This window comes from Plectropomus leopardus, chromosome 13 (assembly GCF_026936395.1).
Source record: "Plectropomus leopardus strain MGB_pleo_1.0 chromosome 13, ASM2693639v1, whole genome shotgun sequence".
Taxonomy (NCBI): Eukaryota; Metazoa; Chordata; class Actinopteri; order Perciformes; family Serranidae; genus Plectropomus; species Plectropomus leopardus.
Genome location: NC_142188.1, coordinates 11,774,591 through 11,793,694, shown reverse-complemented (window position 1 = coordinate 11,793,694; position 19,104 = coordinate 11,774,591). Strand labels below are relative to the sequence as shown.

The window sequence follows — 19,104 nt, the reverse complement described above, 5'->3', positions numbered from 1 at the left end:
TTACTTTCCACCGTTCAAAGTGGCAGAAAATGTTTTCAGTCTAGAATTAGCTCTCAAATCGTCATACTGTACGTCAGTTCCCTTTCCAGATGGAGGGCAGGCAACTGGAGGCAGAAATTACCAACACTACACAAATATGCATGATTTGTGCTGTTCACAGCTGTTCCAGTCGATAAAAAATGTGGGGAAAAAAACAAGGGCTGCTTTAAGTCAAAAAAATAAATGTTATAACTTTGTGTTAAAGATGCCTCAAGTTGGATGCAATTACAATGAGCTGTGACAATGTCCCATAAACCAGATTTTAACAGCATTTTACCTGACCCTGCGGGGAACGGTTGACCTAGTTGGGAGAAAATAGTAGCTAAAGTTGGCTAACTTTAGCTAGGAATGTTAGTCTTCAGGCATGTACAGATTGGAAAAATAAAGACAGTTAGACTCAAGCAACTTTACTCACCTGCCAAAAACAGGACAGCAGTCTTTTCAATCATGGACCCAACCATGCACAAAATAGTCTTAGTCCACTACATTGTTTTACGCTTTCATCTGCTCACCAGGTTATATTAGTAATGTTAAGTTTGGAGGTTGAGGTAATTTGTAACGCCACTCGTGTCCACATTAGAAAAAAGCTGTGAGGTTTTGGAAAAAATCACTTTTCTTGGTCTTGTATGGAACCCATACAACATGAGTTTTAATTTTCTAATAGTACCAGCTGCCTGCAGGTTCATCCAACACTTTTATGTAGTCACTTTTGTCAAAATCCAGTTCATGCAGTATATAGATTTATCACTTCCGGCCCTTTGTATGAATTTTGCGTGTCATAATATTTATGTGAAGTGATTGCAAACAAGCTCTATAAAATGTAGATGTTTAACAGCTGACTTTGACCGAGGCTTGTTAATAAAAGCATAACATGAAGCACTTTAAAAGCTGAAGTAGTCCTCACAGACCCTGTGTTTTATTTAATAGTTGTTGATGTGGGTTGGATCAGACTCCATGCTGAGATTTATAAAGGCATGTGACTCTTATAAACAGGCGATACTGAGGAACTGGCAATGCTTGTATGGTTTTACTGCTGGCACTAAACAGAAAACGGTTGACTGAGTGGAACCAGTATGCCGTCAACCATGAAATGAGCAGGGGAGATTGAACTCACATTGAATCTTTACGAGAACCACCTCTCTACTGGAGTGACTTTTTGTGTAAAGCTCGGTGCTATGCGGGATCTGATTCCCATTTTTTATCCCTCCTGGTGATCTCATGACATTGTAAGACTGCAGCATGTGCACTGAAAACTGTTTCTTTAGCTTATTGATAAAAAATGTTGAGTCGGGAGGATTATGTGGCTTTAGTCTTTAGACTTTGTACCATATTGTGGATAATTGATCCGATGTTTCCTGCTACAGATAATCTCTTTAGTGCTGGAAATTAGTCTTTGTAATGTTTTTTTCTTTAATCTTTTAGTGCATTTCCTCCAAAACATCATTTCTCCAAACCTCTCCTCTCCTCTTGCAGTGCACTGGGTGGGGCTCTTAAAGATGCCCTATCAAATATTAAACACACCCATAAAGGCTCTGCTCTCTCCACCCACACGCCCATAGCCACACACCACACACGTCACATTACACACACATGCAAGGAGAGAGCCAGGCAGCAGACAGATCAACCTCTGAAGTGTCTTCCTGTTCCTGTGCTCTCTGCTCTCTTTTGGCTGCTGTCTTACTTTCAGTTTAGTTGATGGAGGAAACAGAGTGCAGAGCGACTTGGCAGGGTGTAGCTCTTGACTCTGGGATGAAAATGATTGGACTAGTCAACATTAATTCACTGAATCAAGGTAATGTTTTCGAATCTACTTGTTAGTGGTATATTATGAGCAAAAAATCATGATATGATGTGTCATTGTTTGTTTTGGTCCAAGCTATGTGTCCATACTGTTGGACTTACTATAGCATGTTGCCACACCTTAACTTTCTCCACTTTCTGTCTGTTTCCTCAGTTGATCTTTGCCATGTGATCTACCACAGTTAGTATACAGCATTACCAAACCCCACTATGTCGTCTCATTGGATTAGCATCTGTAGGCATCAGTGCAGCTCAGCCCGGTTTTGCTTTCACTCAATACACATTAGCCTAGCGTCAGTGTTGCTTTCATCCCTGTCTCATTCTATTAGCCTGCTCTAATGGCACTCTGTTAATCTCTTCAGGGACAGAGCTGTGGCTCAGTACCACTCTGTCCAGATGACTGGCCTAGTTATTACTCTACTGGGACACTGGACTCTGTCAATATATGTAAATGAAGTGGCACATAGATTCAGTAGGATATTTTTTTAAACTGATCTGTAACATGATTGGTTAAAAGAAACCTTTGGATTAGTTTGGAGTCCACACTGACTGAGACAACAGGGACTGAGATAGTGGTTACGTGTGTGTCTGGGGAGGTCCTATAAAAAATATCTCATAGAGGAGCCAGCTGGATGACATATTGGGCTCCTCGGAAAGGGGTTAATAACTATTGATCCATATAATTGTTTGTCACAACTCTATGAAAGACAGACTTACAGAGATGGACAGAATGATATAGAAAGAAAGATTGAAGTTGCAGTTGGAGCTGCCTTCCACATCTCACATCCCACATCTCCCCCTTAATGGTCTCCCTACTGTCTCTCCCTTTCCATAGATCTCTTCCTTATGTAGCTTAATCACAGTGCATGTACTTGAATTGCTGTTTCTTATTCAAAAGAGAAGCTTTGCTTATTAAGTCTTGCTGAAGCTACTTTTTGTTTGCCTCTACAGTTACAAACACTGCTGTTGTGTTTGGGAAGTGGTTTTGAAGACTTTGCTTTTTAGATACCAATTAAGCCACACAGAGAAAATATTAGCTACAACAAAGCCACCACAGAGAAAAAGTAATCATCGTCTTTGATAAAGTTTTTTTTTAATTTTAATTTTTTCATGAGACAAATTAAACATGGTTCAGTCTGTTTGCTGCTTTCAGCCCCTTCACCTTATAGTAAATGAAGAAACCTCAAAAGTACCTCACAGTACTGATACTATGAGGGTTTTTTTGCAGGAAACTAAGAAAAATATCTTCTCATTAAGGGTTTCCCCCAGGAAATAGTTTGTATATGACGTTCTAAACAATAGGAACATTGATAAATGGCATGTACTGTGTGAAATAGCACTGCTCATTTTAGCTTGATGTTAATGTTTTCCTTTGTAAGTGTGTTCCCTTTTTATGATGTTAACAGAGGTGGTCCACCTCTGCTTCTAAACAATGTTTCAAACCTATCTGTTTCTTTAAACTACATTATCCATAACATAATAGCTATAACACAATAACTTTAACAAAATCTTAGTGACCAATTACGTCAAAGTTTGTTTTAATCTTGCATGAGAATACATCTTAAGTTGAAGGGCTCTTAGAGACTGTAGACCTCCACCAAGGCCAAGTGCCTTATCTCCAAATGTTGAAGGTGAAATATACAATATTCAGAGCATTAATATACAGGCAAACAACTATTTTTGCATATGCGCATTAGTGATTTTGAGCCCCCTGCTCCAACATGACCCATGATGGCAGGACAACATCATTAGAGAAGCATACGCCCACACTTCCCATCCAGGCTGCCCTGGTGAGTGTGAGCTAACACCAATAAACACTGTTAGCTCTGTCAGCACTGTTGCAGTTGTTAGTATGTTAACTTTGCTTAGTCCCCTCCGTGTTTGCTTATGACATCTGTGGTGAGAGCTGTGTGCAGGCAATCCTGGTACAGCTGTATATACCAACTTTGACAAAAAAAAAAATTGTATTCACCGCGTGGTTTGGTTTAGCTTCAAAGGGTTCTCCCTTGGCCTATGCTAGACACTTCTACCAAGTTTCATTAAATTGCTAATAGTTTTTCTATAAAGCTGCTGACAAATAGACAAAACAAACTAAAAACCTTAACATGATTGGTGGAGGTTATAATTTATTAAGATTATTTTTGGGCTTTTTGACTTGATTTGATAAGACAGATATTAGTGTGAAAGGGGGGAGAGAGGGAGGATGACATGCAGCAAAGGGCCAGGGCCGGAATTGAACCTGCGGCCACTGCAGCAATGGTGTAGCCTTGCTACATGGGGTGCCCACTCTACCTCCTCTAGCAAAATGCTTTAACAAGATAAAATGAGATGCAATGCTTGATAAAATATTGGGCAGTAATGTATAGTAATGTTTTATATTATATAGTAATAATATGCAGTAGCCTATACAAGTCATCAACAGCTAGTATTCACTGCTACCAGTAAAGGACTCATGTTGTTTCCCACAGTTTTTTTAGTTACTGTTTTCTTTTTGAAATACAATTAAAAGGGGTATTGTTTTGATATAAAGCATGCCCTACTCCATATCCCCTCTGGGATTTCCACAGTCTTAATAAAGTCCAAAAAATTGTCCTCTTGACAATCTTTCAGAATTGAGTGAAGGAAAGGTGAGAGAGGAAAGATAGACGTCGCCTGGCATTCTGCTACTGAGAGATGGTGTTGAGACTTTGTAGTGATAGGGAGCTATGAGCACTGGGAGATGGGGACAGACCGGCTGTGGGGATACACAGTAGGATGGGGGATTTACTGTGCGTATTAGAGCACCTCCATTCATGCGTAGCCCCAATGACCCAATAGATCATAGCCCTCGGCCTGTCGCATCCTATCTGCATCCATCCTGTTACTCCTGAAGAATGCATCTCTGTAGTGTGTGTGTGCAGTTCAAAAGTAAAAGCTTTGCCAGAAGAGTAATGAACGGCCTTATTCTTGCAGATCCGATTTTTCAGTCTTCCTGCATCTCTGCCAGGTGCTTTCCATCTGGCTGTCCTCTGAGTCGGAAATGAAGAAAGGCCAAATAGCCTCACTGGCAGACAGACAGAGAGCTCCCATTCCCTGTACGACAGAGAGTAAGAAAAGATGTCATCTTACTTTCCTGCTCATTTCACACACAGCGATTACTGCTGAGATGCTAAGTTGCAGGTCTAGCAGAAGATTTCTCTGTGGGAAAAGTCTGCCTGAAGTCTTGTCTCACTTTCTCTCCCATACTGACTATTTAACAGTATCTGTCTGTCTCTTTGTAATCCCTTTCACTCCCTGTCCGTTTGCTGTCTTCCCTTTCTTTTGTTTGTATCCTCAGTCTCTCTGCATTGAGATTTGGGACTTTAGTTAAAACTCTTTTCAACAATTCTCAGTGTAGTTAAGAATTTAGACCACAAAACAAAGATGAACTCAATTATTTAAACTATCTCTGTAGACCTTGACGTCAAACCAGGTTAAAATAACATCAACAAAGCTTGTTAGAGGGTTTCTTATTGCCGTGCACATAATTTACTTTCACTGTAACATTATGTTTTCACTGTATGCAATTATGGTTATAACTTGGACGTCAGTTTTCGTTCTTTAAATTATTCATCCCTTTACACTGTCAAGGTTTTATGTTTTGTTTCCTATGCAGTGCAAAGCCACAAGAGGCACATTTCTGGCCATTGTAAGGAGCTAGTCCAAGCCTTGTGCTGGATGTTAGTGAAGCTCTGGGATATTTATTTACAGTACTGTTCTCTGGGGGGAGGGGCAGGCCTGCAGATATGAGCGTTTGACAGATGGCCTGCACGGTTTACTGCCCTACCTCTGAATGTGTGTCAGTCAGTGAGGATCTTGTTGTTTATTTGTGGTGCAGTATTAGGAATACAGGGCTTGGGATCAACCATACTGTGTCTGTAATAATGAGTAACAGAACCAGATTTGATCAGATGCTTTGTCTTGCTTTCTAATTTTTGTCAAAATATTTACTGATTCAAGTAATATTTTTGTGGGAAAAGGTGTTCATTTGGGCAAAGTGCTTGTGTGGATGTTTTTCATTTAATTTTTAAAAAATGTATACAGAAAAAGGATAAAAAGTAACATCAAAAGTGTTGCAGTTAAAACTGGCCTGACCTGTTTAAAAGTGGTTTTCAGCAGGCTCTTGTTTAGCAACACAAAAACACATTACAAGACAAGTCATTCATAAAACAGAAAAAAATCAACAGAGACGGGACAACAACAAAACATAGACAGCTACATAGACATTATAGAGAGAAGCTCTTAAGTGCCGTGAGAAAGATGGTATGACATTTGCTGTTTAAGGTCTTGTGAGAAGCATTTAGTGGCATCCATTGATAATGTTGCAACGCTGCATCCATTTAAAACGTCTTCTGTGTGGCAAGCATGTAGCAGCAACCAAAGTGGCCAACGCGAAAGGGCAAATGGCCTTATCTAGAACCATTGTTATGTCTGTCCGTTCTAGGCTACTGTATAACAACATGGTGGACTCTGTGGAAAAGTAGCCACTCCATACACAAATATTAAAGACTTTTTCTGAGGTAAAGAAAGAGCCACAATTCTTAGTTTCAGGTCATGTAATATTCCATTTTTGCCAATATACCCTCTAAATCTTGGATCTTTAAAGGTCCCACATTATACTTATTTTCAGGTTCATTCTTGTATTTTGGGTTTCTACTTGAACATGTTTGGATACTCTAATGTTAAAAAACATTATTTTTCTCATATTGTCTGCATGAATATACCTGTAATCAGCCTCTCTCTGAAACACTCTGTTTGAGGGCTTATCTCTTTAAGACACCCTCTCGAAAAATCCCAATCTGCTGTGATTGGTTGGTGTGTCTTGCTCTTTCAGATTTTCACTGTCTGTAGTCTAGGTTAAATCACTTTGTCCGTTTTCGGTTTTGCCTCACTATATTTGTGTTTTTTAGAATTGTGTCTGGGATTTTCATAGCTATGATTTTGTGAAGTCCTGACCTCATAGGACACTGTGCCTAATAATGCTTCAAACACAGCAAAATAAGAAAAAATAAGAACGCTCAGGAAGGGGCAGAGTTGAGACCTCAACATTAGACTAGAACTTTTCATTGCATGCACCTCTGTATATATGCAGCAGCCCAGTATTTCTAAAAACAAACTAGAATGTGGCAAGAATAGAAGCTGTGGATGTGAGATTTCTTTATGGAAATATTAGTAAAAAAAAAAACATCAAATAAAACACCAGCACTGCAGACAGATATCGTCCAGTGGCCTGGTGATGAGTGAGATGACCCAGATGAGTAAACACTTGCCACAGCAGCGTGTGGATTTGCTGCTTTGTAGTAGTGATCTGCCACGCTGGATATGAATGAAACTTGAGAGGTTCTGGGGCCATTCACAGTGACGACAGCCCCTAATCTAATTGCTACCCATTAAATACACATAGACACACACAGTCACCACCCCCTCCCCGGGGCAAAGAGGCTTTGGTTGCCCTGCCTGCACATGCTGACCTGATTTTGTGTGTGTAACTGTGAGTTTTTTTGTGTTTGTGCCCATGTGTGTTTATTAAGCAGATTAGGATGGTGGCACAGCCAGACTTCTGTGGCCGTAGTGATGAGTGAATCTCTTTGATTGTAGACACGTGTGTCTGTGCATGGGAATGTGGGGCAGTGTGGTACAGCGCTTTTTTTTTTCCAGGATAGGAGACCCACATTGTAACACAACACCCCTCCCCCACCCATTCAGAAGTTGAGTGGATTATTGCCCCAGTATCTGCCTTTATATCTTTATATCCTTCTGTTTGTCAAAAGATCCACTCTCACTGGAGAAACTGCTTGATCTACTGTGGATCAATAGTACAGCAGGCATTTCTTAATTAGTGTTTGTGAGTATTTGATGCAACATTCATTTATTTTCTGTCGGGGCAACGGTCCACAGACAGTTTTTAGGAACTGCTTTGCTCCCTCGTGCAGATGGATCACTTTCTGCTAACTGCACCAGCCATCTGGATCTCAGTAACTTTCCTATTCATAATCTTCCAGCACTAGCCAGATGGATGCAACACGCAGGTGCACCACCAACACATGTACACTTGTCACATGGCCGATTGGAACTGAATGAATTTAACAATGAGTAACAGGAAACGGCCCTGTGCTCTCCCTCCATTGGCTTTACACGCTGTACGTCCTCCATTCACCACTCACAGTGTGCTGGCCACCTTCCCAGCATTGGTTTTCCCTTGTCCCCCAGGCGTTGTCTATCTGTTTGCCCATTCTCTTGTTGGCCAGGCGTGTTGGCGCCATATCGTCCAAAACCGGTGCCAGTTGCAGGTCAGGTCATGTGTGAAACTGTTTGAAAACAGTTCACAAGTCTATTAATTTCACTTTAGGAATGTGCTGTCTGTTCCTTTTTTTCACCCGTAAGTTTCAGGAGATTTTATGTAACAATTACATGGTTTTAAACAGACCATAACAAACTTTTTAAGAAGCTTTTTCTTTTTTCAGAGAAACACCTTCGTGTAAGTAATTTTAAATCATATCCATTTTTTCCAAAAATGGATAACAGAGGGTAATGTTTTTTAGGAGACATCAGATTCACCAAGAGTGATTGAAATTTATGGCTGAGTATCAGTTCTATAAAGAAAGAGATTAATATAGCCTTTGTTTCTCTCACATGACCTCGTGAATACATCAAGCCAGACCTGCCGTGACAAAGTCTCAAGTCACCCTGTAAGCTCGCCAGATTAATCCCTAATGCTCCTCACAGTCACCGATCTTTTAAAAGGGCAGACATGCAGCCACTGTGCCCAGTGGACAGGACTACCGTTAGTGTTATTAGTGTTTATCTTTATAGGTATTTATTATACCATTACACATAAGGGCTGTTCACAAATGTGAGTGTTTGTGTGTCTGGCTTCATTTGCTTATATGTGTTCCTCTTTACATTTACTTTCTTCTTTCTGTTATGGAGCTTGTTATAGTAGACTTAGTTGTAGTTTTTTGTCAAAAAAAACAAACGAACAACTGTTCTGTATTTACCATTCAACGTAAAACACAAGGCTGTTTATAAGTGTCCCAAGTGAAATCATATTTACTTAAATCTAATAATCTCTTGTATTGTCTTTCTGTGTGTATTCTCTCCCCAGTTGTGTATAATTCCACGTTCCTCCATGCCTTTCTTGGCATCTAATGGAAGAAAAAGCACCTGTCAGGTCTGCCATGGTATCTAGACTGCCTAAGTTCGGCGGACGCTCCTCGACTGGTGGCGCTAGCCCCTTGTCCAATGGTTCTACACAGCCAACCACCCCTACCCAGGACGGTAAGACCACTCCCCCAGGAACACGCCCAAATGGCATAATCCGCACCTCTCCTTTTTCCCTGAAATGGAAGAGAGACGAAGGGACGACCCCTCTGAGCCCCACCACCCCCACCAGCCCTGGGGATGTAGTTGAAGACAAGGCTCAGACACAGCTTCCCTTGCTAACAAAGGAGGCGAAGAATGGTGCTCCAGCGACACCCAAGATGCGGAGGTCAGGTGCTTTGATGGTGGCTGTCTCCAGTCCCAAGGCGATCCCCAAGCAATCTGTCAAAATGAGCCCCAAAGTGGGGACCAAGCTAGGCCAAAGCCCACTGAATGGTGGTCCTAAAATTGGCAATAATGGCTCCAGCATTCCGGCTCGAACAGGCTCAGAGTCCCGCCTTTTGCGACCAAGGTTAGGCTCAAGCTCTCCCAGAAGCAGCTCTCAAGACAGCCTGTCCCAGTCCAGTGACAGCCTGAAGACCTTGACAGTGGACAACATGGTGCGTTCGAACAGCTTCACTCACTTCAAGCAGATTCCCTCGCCCACCAGCCAGCCTATGACACGCTCCTTCTCCTTTAACCGCGCTGTGGAGCTTGCCAAGCCTTTAGCAAACACTCAGCTCCGACCTCCTCGAAGTAGTTTTCTCAAACCCCCTCAGCTGAGCAATGGAAGAGTGGGTTTAGGACTCGGAGGGCTAAATGGCAGCCTTGGAAGTTCAGGAGGTCTCAGTGGAGGACTTAAAGGACTTGAGTACAGTAAAACTCCTTCAGCTGCCTCATCTCTGCCTGCCCTCTCAATCCCTCCAGCACCCTCTACTCCCAGCACTCTGAGGAAGCCTCTGCTCCCCAGTTGTGTGCTTAACAAATCACTGGGCAGCAGTGGGGGAGCTCTGGTTTCCAGACTTGCTCGATCTGGGCAGGCCAAGCAGCAGAAGCCTCTTTTTCCAGGTAGAGTCAAGGGGGATATCAGACCTTCAACTGCCCCTGAATGCAGAGGGCTGTTAGGGATGGCAGCAGACTCTGAGCAGACTGTTGAGGCTGACAAAGCGGACTCACACAGTGACAGTGATGTGAGCTCTGGAGGAGGAAAAGGAGGAGGGAGTGGGTTGCTTGGAAAGAGCTCTGGCCAGACAGCAGGAGAGACTCTGGAGGACATGTCAGTATCTTCTGCCTCATCTCTAGACAGAGGCGACACCAGTGAGGAGTTTCTCGATGACTTTGACTGTGTGGGAGATGTGTTCAGTGATGGGGACCTGCCTGACAACAGAAAAACTGGCAGCAGTACTCAAACGCGCCTACACAGCTTTCTCAACGAGACCCTTGACTGGGACACTATGGATCTGGCAGGTAAAATAACTGAACTGAAAGGAAATTCAACAAAGTTTTTGTGTTGCATTTGTGTCAGTTGTTCAGTGTATATATCCTCCTCAGGGCATAAAGAAGAGAGCCCGATGCAGGACTCCCAGGGACCACTGGTGTTGTCTTCAGAGCAAGGTGACGTCCTTCAGGCTTCGTCTGTGGAGATGTCACCCTCCAATAGCTCTGGTGGGACATACATGTGGGATGAGGATGGTCTTGAGCCACTTGGGGGCCCTGGGACACATCCATGTGACAGCTATGATGATTCGGAGCTCAACAGCATGGTGAGTCTCAGTTTCCAACTTTGATGATTTTAATATAAATGGGTACAATGTAAAAAACATTACCTTTGCTAAATGTTGGTCCTAAAATCGGGTCTTCGTTCAAAGTATTTGAAGCTGTCGGGGAAAAAAAATAATCATGACAATTGCACTTCTTTTCCCCCCAGTTATATTTATTGTATTTTTTTAGGAAAATGTAATACAACAAATACACATACAAGCAAAATTTGCATAAACGAAAACGCAACCAAGGCAGGAAAACTAAACAGATTAAAACAAAAATTAAAGACACACACATCTCATATGATTCTTTGGTAGCAGTTATGTTAAGTAATATTGCATTGCTTGAATGCATTACTTCATGGTCTCATTTGTCCATATATCTTGGTAGGTGATGTTCAAGAAACTAAATAAATTGCCCCCATATTTATTAATACCCAATTTAAGTTGATGCAAATTGGATTATGCGTACATATATAACCCCCTCTCTGTTACATTGCTTTGATAATAAAAATTTTGATCTGTGTATTAAATGTGACCTAGAAGAAGGCACATTATTCCACTGTCTTTTGAGCTGCCCAGAAATCAAAACATTTTGGGAAAAGGTAATACAAACTATATCTGATATTAACTAGCTACAGTGATAAATATTGCTTGATTGTTCTTTAAACTGACTATTTGATAGTAAATTGATTAAATCTGTAGTCACATTACAGGGCTTAATGCTCTGTTCCCATTATTTCCTCTCCGATCGTATTGCCTAGGCTGTTCAGTCATCAAGTGACCCATATCTGACATCAGTGCGAACGGATCTCTCCTGCGAAACTCCTCACATGCAACCAATAATGTCACACACACACACACACACACACACACACACACACACACACACACACATTGGAACAACAAAAAACACATTTACAAAATAAGCATTTCAGCAAAAATGAATGACATAGTGGTGCAAGCTTTATATCCTGAAAACTGCCATTGCAGGAAGGTTGGATAATGTCAATATTAACAACAATTAGCCTTTGGCTTCTTTTTGGGGCAGTGAGTAATGTATACTCAGAGAAACAGCCTTTTAGGGCAATGTGCATTTGTTTTTGGAATAACGGGCTATACCTGGTAGCTCAGTGGAGAGAAAGGTGTGGGTGCAGCTGTGCGAGGAGTCAGGAGTGCTAGGGCTGTGATGTGGAGGGTCTCATGGAGGAACAGTTCTTCCCAAACCTCAGGATTTCCAGGGCTACATTCCCGTATCTCTGTAGGCGCCTCACTACAACACTGTCACAGCATGTAGGCAAAACTGTCCCTGTACTCTGTAGTTTGAACAGACCCTTCTGACACTGGTGAGTGATCTGCACCTGCACAGTGAAGTATGACATCGATAAACCCTCAGGGTTCCCATGGTTATGGAAAACTGAGAAAAGTAATGGAATTTCGCTGTTACATTTTTCAGGCCTGGAATAGTCATGGAATTAGTAAAAAAAAAAAAAAAATCATTTAAAGTTTGGGAAAAGCCATGGAATTTTGTCATGTGTAAATAAATTGTTACAGTAATCTTTTGTGGATAGCCTTTCATGGAATGTAACATAATGGGAAAGTTATTTTCTAAAGTGGTCAACGTAACTTAATATGTGTTGATATATGACGTTTGTTTACCATCACATGCGTATTATGGGTTCTTGAAAAGCCATGGAAAAGTTTTGGAATTTTGTCCATGAAAATCTGATTGGTGAAAAAAATGGTATGTCTGTGCCCACACTGCTCTGAAAAAAATCACATCTGTGTCATATGAGAGCAAAAAAACTGGATTTAGGCCATATTTGCTTGTAATGTGAACATAATAGTTTCAGCTCTGATATGTTTCTAAGTATAACATCTCAGTCATTTATATTAAAGCTGATAGGAAAGTAAGCACTCTTGTTGTAGCATCTGCCAACAAGCCCCTCATGCTCTTCGCTCCTTTTCACTTAATGTCAACTGGCAGATTGCTCTGTAGCATATTTCAGAAACGGGAAAAGGGTGGAGAGCAGCCAAAACGCTTTAGCGATGATACGGTTACTAAGGCTAAAAACTTCAGAGGACACTTTGAGCTGTTGCAGCTTAAACTGATTTCTAGTTGGCAAATAATAGGCTTTTGTGAGTAAGTGGATCCACTTCCGAGTACAGTTGTTTTAAAAAGGGAGAGGGTTGAAATAAATGTAAAGGGCGTGACATCGCAAGAGTGGTCTGATGTGCATTATACAAATTGACTTCCTGTAACATTTCCATGGATACTACAGATGAGAGTCTAAGCATCAAAAGACTCAAAATGTAGGCCTGCAATATACATTTCTAAAACCATAATGTACTTATGTTAGCTTCAGGAGCCAAACCTAGATTACACTTAATCACACTGTAAACTGACTGAATATGTTTACTCTAAATGATTTCTGTGGGTGTGATAAAACTTATGTTTGCATGCCCCATATCAATATTATCCTATTTTATATACATTTATGGTACTTTTATCTGTAAAAAATGGTCATTCTTTGGTTTGTGATTAGAAAGGCTAAACATCTTCTGTCAAAGTGTTTGACATGCCATGTAAAGTAGTGCAGGCCTTATTTGTTATGTCAGGTTTAATTTCCCTTAATAGGTCATTGACTTTGTTCAGCTAATATACTTTGAGGCCATTATCAAGCACATAAAGTGTACTTGTCCACTTTAGGCTAGCCTCCTGGTTACAACTTCAGGCCTTTTCAGCGTGACACACACACTGTAGTTTAGTTCAGTAATCAGTTCCACTTTTAAATGATTCCTCCTTCCTTTTATAATTAGGGATTAAACGGGCAGAACCAAGGTTGAAAAGGAAAGCAAAACTGTCGGGAGGTTTCGTCCAGCTGCTGGTTTCATGCCAAGGCCTCTTGCTCCCCGAGAGAAATGCTGACCTGGCCACCAACTGTGTGTTAATAGCATCGCTGGCCTTCGCTTTGGCTGTCCGTATCCCTCAAGCACAGCACCTGATCTCAGGAATGTGTAAAGAGCTTAAAATGAGCTGGATTAGAAATGATATAATATGCTTTGTGTGTTTATGGCTTTTTCCATGTGAGTTTAACAAGCTTCAAGTCACTGAACATTTATCTCATGATAAAATCGATCCAAAGAGCATGCCAAAGCAACATGAAAAGGAGGACACAGCCGTGTGTGTGTGTGTGTATGTGTGTGTGCATGCTCTGTCTGTATGTGTTCTTTGGTGCTGTCAGTGCAAGCACACGTGCTTTAGCCATGTGTATCTGATTAAGAGTCATTCACCATGTCTTAAGAAGTTTGTGTGTGTGTACACGTGCATGTGTGTGTGTAGCAGATTAGTTGAACTGTCATCATGTGGTAGACGTGTTTGATGTTTTGAAAAGGCAAAGTGTGACTGACTTTCCACAATAGCAGACGGGAGACAATAACTCAGACCATAGCTTGTGTATTACCCCATTGCACAGTCCACCCAAATCTGTGTACTTCACTAAATGTGTACACAATATTCTAGATAATAAAAATAATAATAATAATAACAATAATAATAATAATAATAATAATAATAATAATAATAATAATAATAATAATAATAATGATAATAATAATAATGATAATAATAATAATAATAATAATAGTTATGCTTAACTTTTAAGTAGCACTTTTCATAACGAAAAAAAGCTCAAAGTGTTGAACAAGAGAAACAAATAAATCAATGTCACTATTATTTAAAAATAGGAGACACAATTAGTAAAAACAATACAACAATAGAATCCAACAGAGTTAATAAAAAAGAATAGTACTCGCAATAAAGTAGTGCTATAAACAAGCAATAAATAAAAATAAAGACACGTAAGAAGAATATAAGAAATATCAAAAAGTAATGACGATGTTTGAAAAAGGTGAAATAAAATAAAAGCAAGATCATAAAAATATATATATTTTCTAGCTTTCTTAGAAACGAAAATGAAGTAAGTTGCTCGTCTTAACCTTTGGTACATAACAACAGAAAGCTAAAGCACTTAGGGAATTAAAAATAACTAAAATAATTTTAAAATGTATCCTAAATACATTGATCAGCCAAAACATTAAAACTACTGACAGGTGAATTGGATAACTCTGATCACCTCATTACAATGCAGTGCTCTGCTGGGAAACCTTGGATCCTGGCATTCATGTTGATGTCACTTGATGTGCAACACCCACCCAGACAGGACTCCCTGATGGCAGTGCCCTCCTCAGTCCTAGAAGCATCCTCTACTGATTGTGCCAAATCAGACAACAAGCAGTTCAAAAGTAAAAGATACTCTCCACATGATTTGACTGCAGTTCTACACAAGATTAGGCTATTATTATTGTACATGATTTCATCACACAATCATGTAATTGAAATTATTGTGCCAAAAGTGGGTGATTGGAAAGATATAAAGCCAAAAAATCAATCCTTTTCTACTCTACCAGGATGAAACAGCCACAGGGCTACTAGTTCATGTTTAACTGGAGGAAGTGTGTCCCCTGTGATTTTAACTGGAGGCTTATAACTTCAGTAGCAACCATCATTTCTGCCTGAGGCCAATGCAACAGAAACCCAACACCACTAGAAATCCGTGGAGAAATGAATGAATGCAGCTTGTGTATAACCTTTCTATGAAACATTTGGAAAGAAATTCTTCCCATTACCTTAATGAGAGGAGAAATAGCATCTCTTAGAGAGGTGAAAACAAAAAGAAGGGAATGTTGGCAGTCCTTGCTGTAAGAGAAGTGAAGGTCTGATGTGTGAGTGGGAGCAAGAGAGGAAAATAGGAGTGAAGAGGAAAAGGATAGAACCAGCAGGAAAATGGGAGAGACTTAGTGACTGATTGTTGATGTGTGAAGATCAGCTCCATGGGGAATCTGCCTTTGAGATGTTTAACCGAGCTATTTGATTAGAGGAAATGAGCCCACTTACTGTAATTGGATGCACTGAGCTCTCTCTCTGTCCCACCCCTTTTCCTCCTATTTTCATTCCATCTGTTTGTCTCTCGCTCTCTCTCTTATTCATTCCCCCCTTGTTCACAGAGTAAATACTTCCTCTTAATGAACAGAAAACCATGAATATAATCCTGAAAGACAAAGCATTATCTCCATCCAAAAAATGATTTGTAATTCCTTTGGATTTATCCTAATCTGTGTGGTTAGTGATGACAAAGCATTAAACAATGTACATCATAGTTTCTTTGCAGCTGAGTGAAATGCCAGGCTTTACAGCGTCTGAAAAGCCTCCCGTTCTGAATCTGATGCCAGAGAAAAAGAAATGCAGGGTAATTAGGCCCATGATGTATAAAAAAAGGCAAGGCTTGCAATTGTGACTCTAAGCAAAAAAAAAAGATAAATAAACTTCTATTTAGAAAAGATGCTAGTGTTTATAGCATTTATGTAAGCAAAACTGTGTGTTTGTTTCTTCTCTGTAAGAAAGAATGGATGAGATATTCAGCTCCAAGCAGGCTTAGTTTGCCACACTGCAGTGGTGTCCTCAGTCCACTTGGAGGCACTGTGCATCCTTTAGACATTACCATGTGCATGTGCTCACTAGTGCTCCTAGTTTGTGTGTCCCAGTATTTTTCTGGCTATATATGGCTCTATCTGCATTCTTATGCCTCTGTGCAAAATCAAGGAGTGGGCTACCTGAGCTGATAATAACATTCCCATGATGCACCATGCAGCTCGGTACAGTACCAGCTTTACAAAATTGGCATTGTGAAATGGAGGGCCACTTCTCTCAGTGACTGTTAATGTTTCCCGGGCCTCCGCGCAATTCATCAATAGCATCAGGAGATCTGGGCGCAATTTATATTTAAATGGTTGAAGTATTTTGGAGAATTTCAGATTACTTTCATTTGGGGTGGCAACTCACAAGCTTTCTTAAATGCACAGGATAAGGAGAAGAGCTGAAGCTGAAATAGTGAGATAGATGCTTTCTGCTATTTACATAAGGGTGGACACAATAATAGCAACACCTGTGCAGTGGGCTACACTGCGGTACAATGCATACGACCTGTGTAAGCATATGATGTATAATTTGGGTTTGAACTGTGTCAGAGGGATGGAGTTAGCAGTTTATTGACACCAATGCCATTATCCATTTGGTCTGATCTCAGTTTATCCAGTTGTTGATTCCTGATCAATTTTCCATGTGGGGAAAAAAGTAGGCTAACACATGTTATCAGCACCGATGCAACTGTTTACTTATCTCTGAGTCTGAACACAGTTGATGAAATTACATTTTTACAAAATTTGTTTTCATTTCGATTACTTAGTCAGAGAAAAATATGCTAAGCCAGCCTGTGTGGCACTAATGTTATTTTAACAGGATGTTTACCCTCTGTAACGAACGTGCTGCTCGGTTTGGAAAGCAGTGGCACGAAGAGTGTCAGTTACATGGTATTCCTATAATTTAAACTCATATAGTGTAGAAAGTTGTTTCAGCATGTGTTGGTGTTCCAACCTTATGTGACAATATTACTTTATAGATTTATAAGCAGCGCTTTGTTTTCATCTTTATTTTTAAAAGGAAGGCACTCCTTGGACTATTTTTTCCTCTTCGCCATGACTCCTTGTTGTTGCAAGATTCCAGCAGCATAGGAGCAAAAGTTTGATGTCATTGTTTTGCTGTGTGCAACTGTCAGAAAACGTGCAGGCGTCAATGAAAGGAACTGAAAAGCTCTGGGGCAAACAATTCTTATGGATCAGACAATTTGGAACAGCTTCTTGATTCCCATGCTTAATTGTTAAGTACAGGTAATGTTTTGCCTTCCTCTCAGTATTTACCTCTCAACACAAGGAGTTACCAAACACTAGTCATCCTAAGATAAAACATTTACCAGGTCAACAATATGACAAGAATCAACACATTTCTACCACATTATCATCAACTACATAAACAGTTTGCATGCAGAGTTGTTATATTTTATTGCATTACATGTAGTGTCAAATGCTATGCTTCATTTTTACATGAAGTCAGAAATTTAAAGGAACAGTGTGTATAATTTAGAGGGATATATTGGCTGAAATGGAATATAACATAATAAGTATGTTTTCTTTAGTGTATAATCACCTGGAAATAAGAGTTGTCATGTTTTCGTCATCTTAGAATCAGCTGTTTTTATTTACATTGCAGTAGCCCAGAATGGACAAATGACTAACTGGCTCTAGTTAGGGCTGTTAATATTTTCTCATCAGTTACTGTAGTTAGCAGCCCCTCTGCAATAAGCAGCGTTCAGTTTTTTTAAACGTGAAACTACTTTTCAATTTTTTTTATCAGTTTAAATCATGGGGTCTGTTTATTTTGGATAGCAGGAGACCTCTGGGGACAGTTCTGCCCCTGGTTAAAACCTCCTCAATGTCTGCATCTGAAGTTATCAGAGAACAAAAGTGAGCGCACGGTAACAGGTGCTGGGCTAGCAGGACATCTGCAATGACTGGAACGGTGTCGGAGAAACAGATTTGTAGTCTTAAAGTGCTTTATTTAGTATTTTTACCATTTTGGACATCTTGTCTGTCTGTTTTGGAGAGGTAAAGACCTCTGCGGCTAATTCTGCTCCTGGTAAAAACCTCCTAAACATTAAAGACTGAAGGAATTCTTCAGTTGGTTGAAATCTACAATTCCTCGCTGCTGAAGGCCACTAAATCATTCACACTGTTTCTTTAAATGGATAAGTAAATGTAAGAATAAGCTTAGTAAAAGTTTATGGTTTGGGAGGTCCTGTCTCCTTAAGAACTGTTCTGTTGATTTCATTATCCATGTGTCTTGGAGTGTCTCTCATTAGAAGAAAAATCTCCCTTTACACTACAGCTCAGTTACTGGCAGACAGTGTCCCTCCTCACAGCATGAAACCTTGCTTGGAAAACGCCTGAATGTTTCCCTTTTGCCTCTTACAGTTCTGTCATTTCTTATCCGTTCTGCTGTTGGATAACTGAATGGTTTTGTGCCATTTTCTTTACTTATGCATTTTTTTGTATCTTCTGTGGATGCTATATCCATTTGGCCTTCTCTCACCCCCACTTTTCTCTTTCTATTTTCCAACCAAACTCCTGTTGGTTCTATAATTTGGTTTCTCCCTTTGCTTCCCCAAAACTGCAGAGTTACTGCTGCCTCTTATCCCTGGTTTATTTATTTTTCCTCTAATTTTAGGCTTTTGTGGAGCCAGGTTGAGGCAGGTCAATTCATTAGTGTTAAATGAGTGAGGTGCTTAAGCCTTTTGTCTGCAGAGTGCTTAGCCATTTATGGAACATGCTGCCAGTGAACCGGCTATGCTGTTGCATTAATGAGGCTTATAGCTTACCTGCTTTTGTTTGTCTT

At 40.3% G+C, this 19,104-nt stretch overlaps 1 protein-coding gene across 6 annotated transcripts in view; it reads left to right on the top strand.

Moving 5' to 3' along the window:
* ccser2a (coiled-coil serine-rich protein 2a) overlaps positions 1 to 19,104 on the top strand; it is a 76,505-nt gene that overhangs the window by 10,156 nt on the left and 47,245 nt on the right. For 3 of the 6 annotated variants that reach the window (XM_042501613.2, XM_042501616.2, XM_088086264.1), the window contains exons 2-3: positions 8,963 to 10,464; positions 10,549 to 10,760. In XM_042501613.2, the coding sequence (XP_042357547.2) occupies positions 9,006 to 10,464; positions 10,549 to 10,760 (1,671 nt within the window). In that variant the 5' untranslated portion in view covers positions 8,963 to 9,005. Of the gene's footprint in view, positions 1 to 1,675; positions 1,832 to 4,791; positions 4,926 to 8,962; positions 10,465 to 10,548; positions 10,761 to 19,104 lie in introns of those variants that run through there. The other 3 variants (XM_088086263.1, XM_042501614.2, XM_042501615.2) reach the window with 3 other exon arrangements.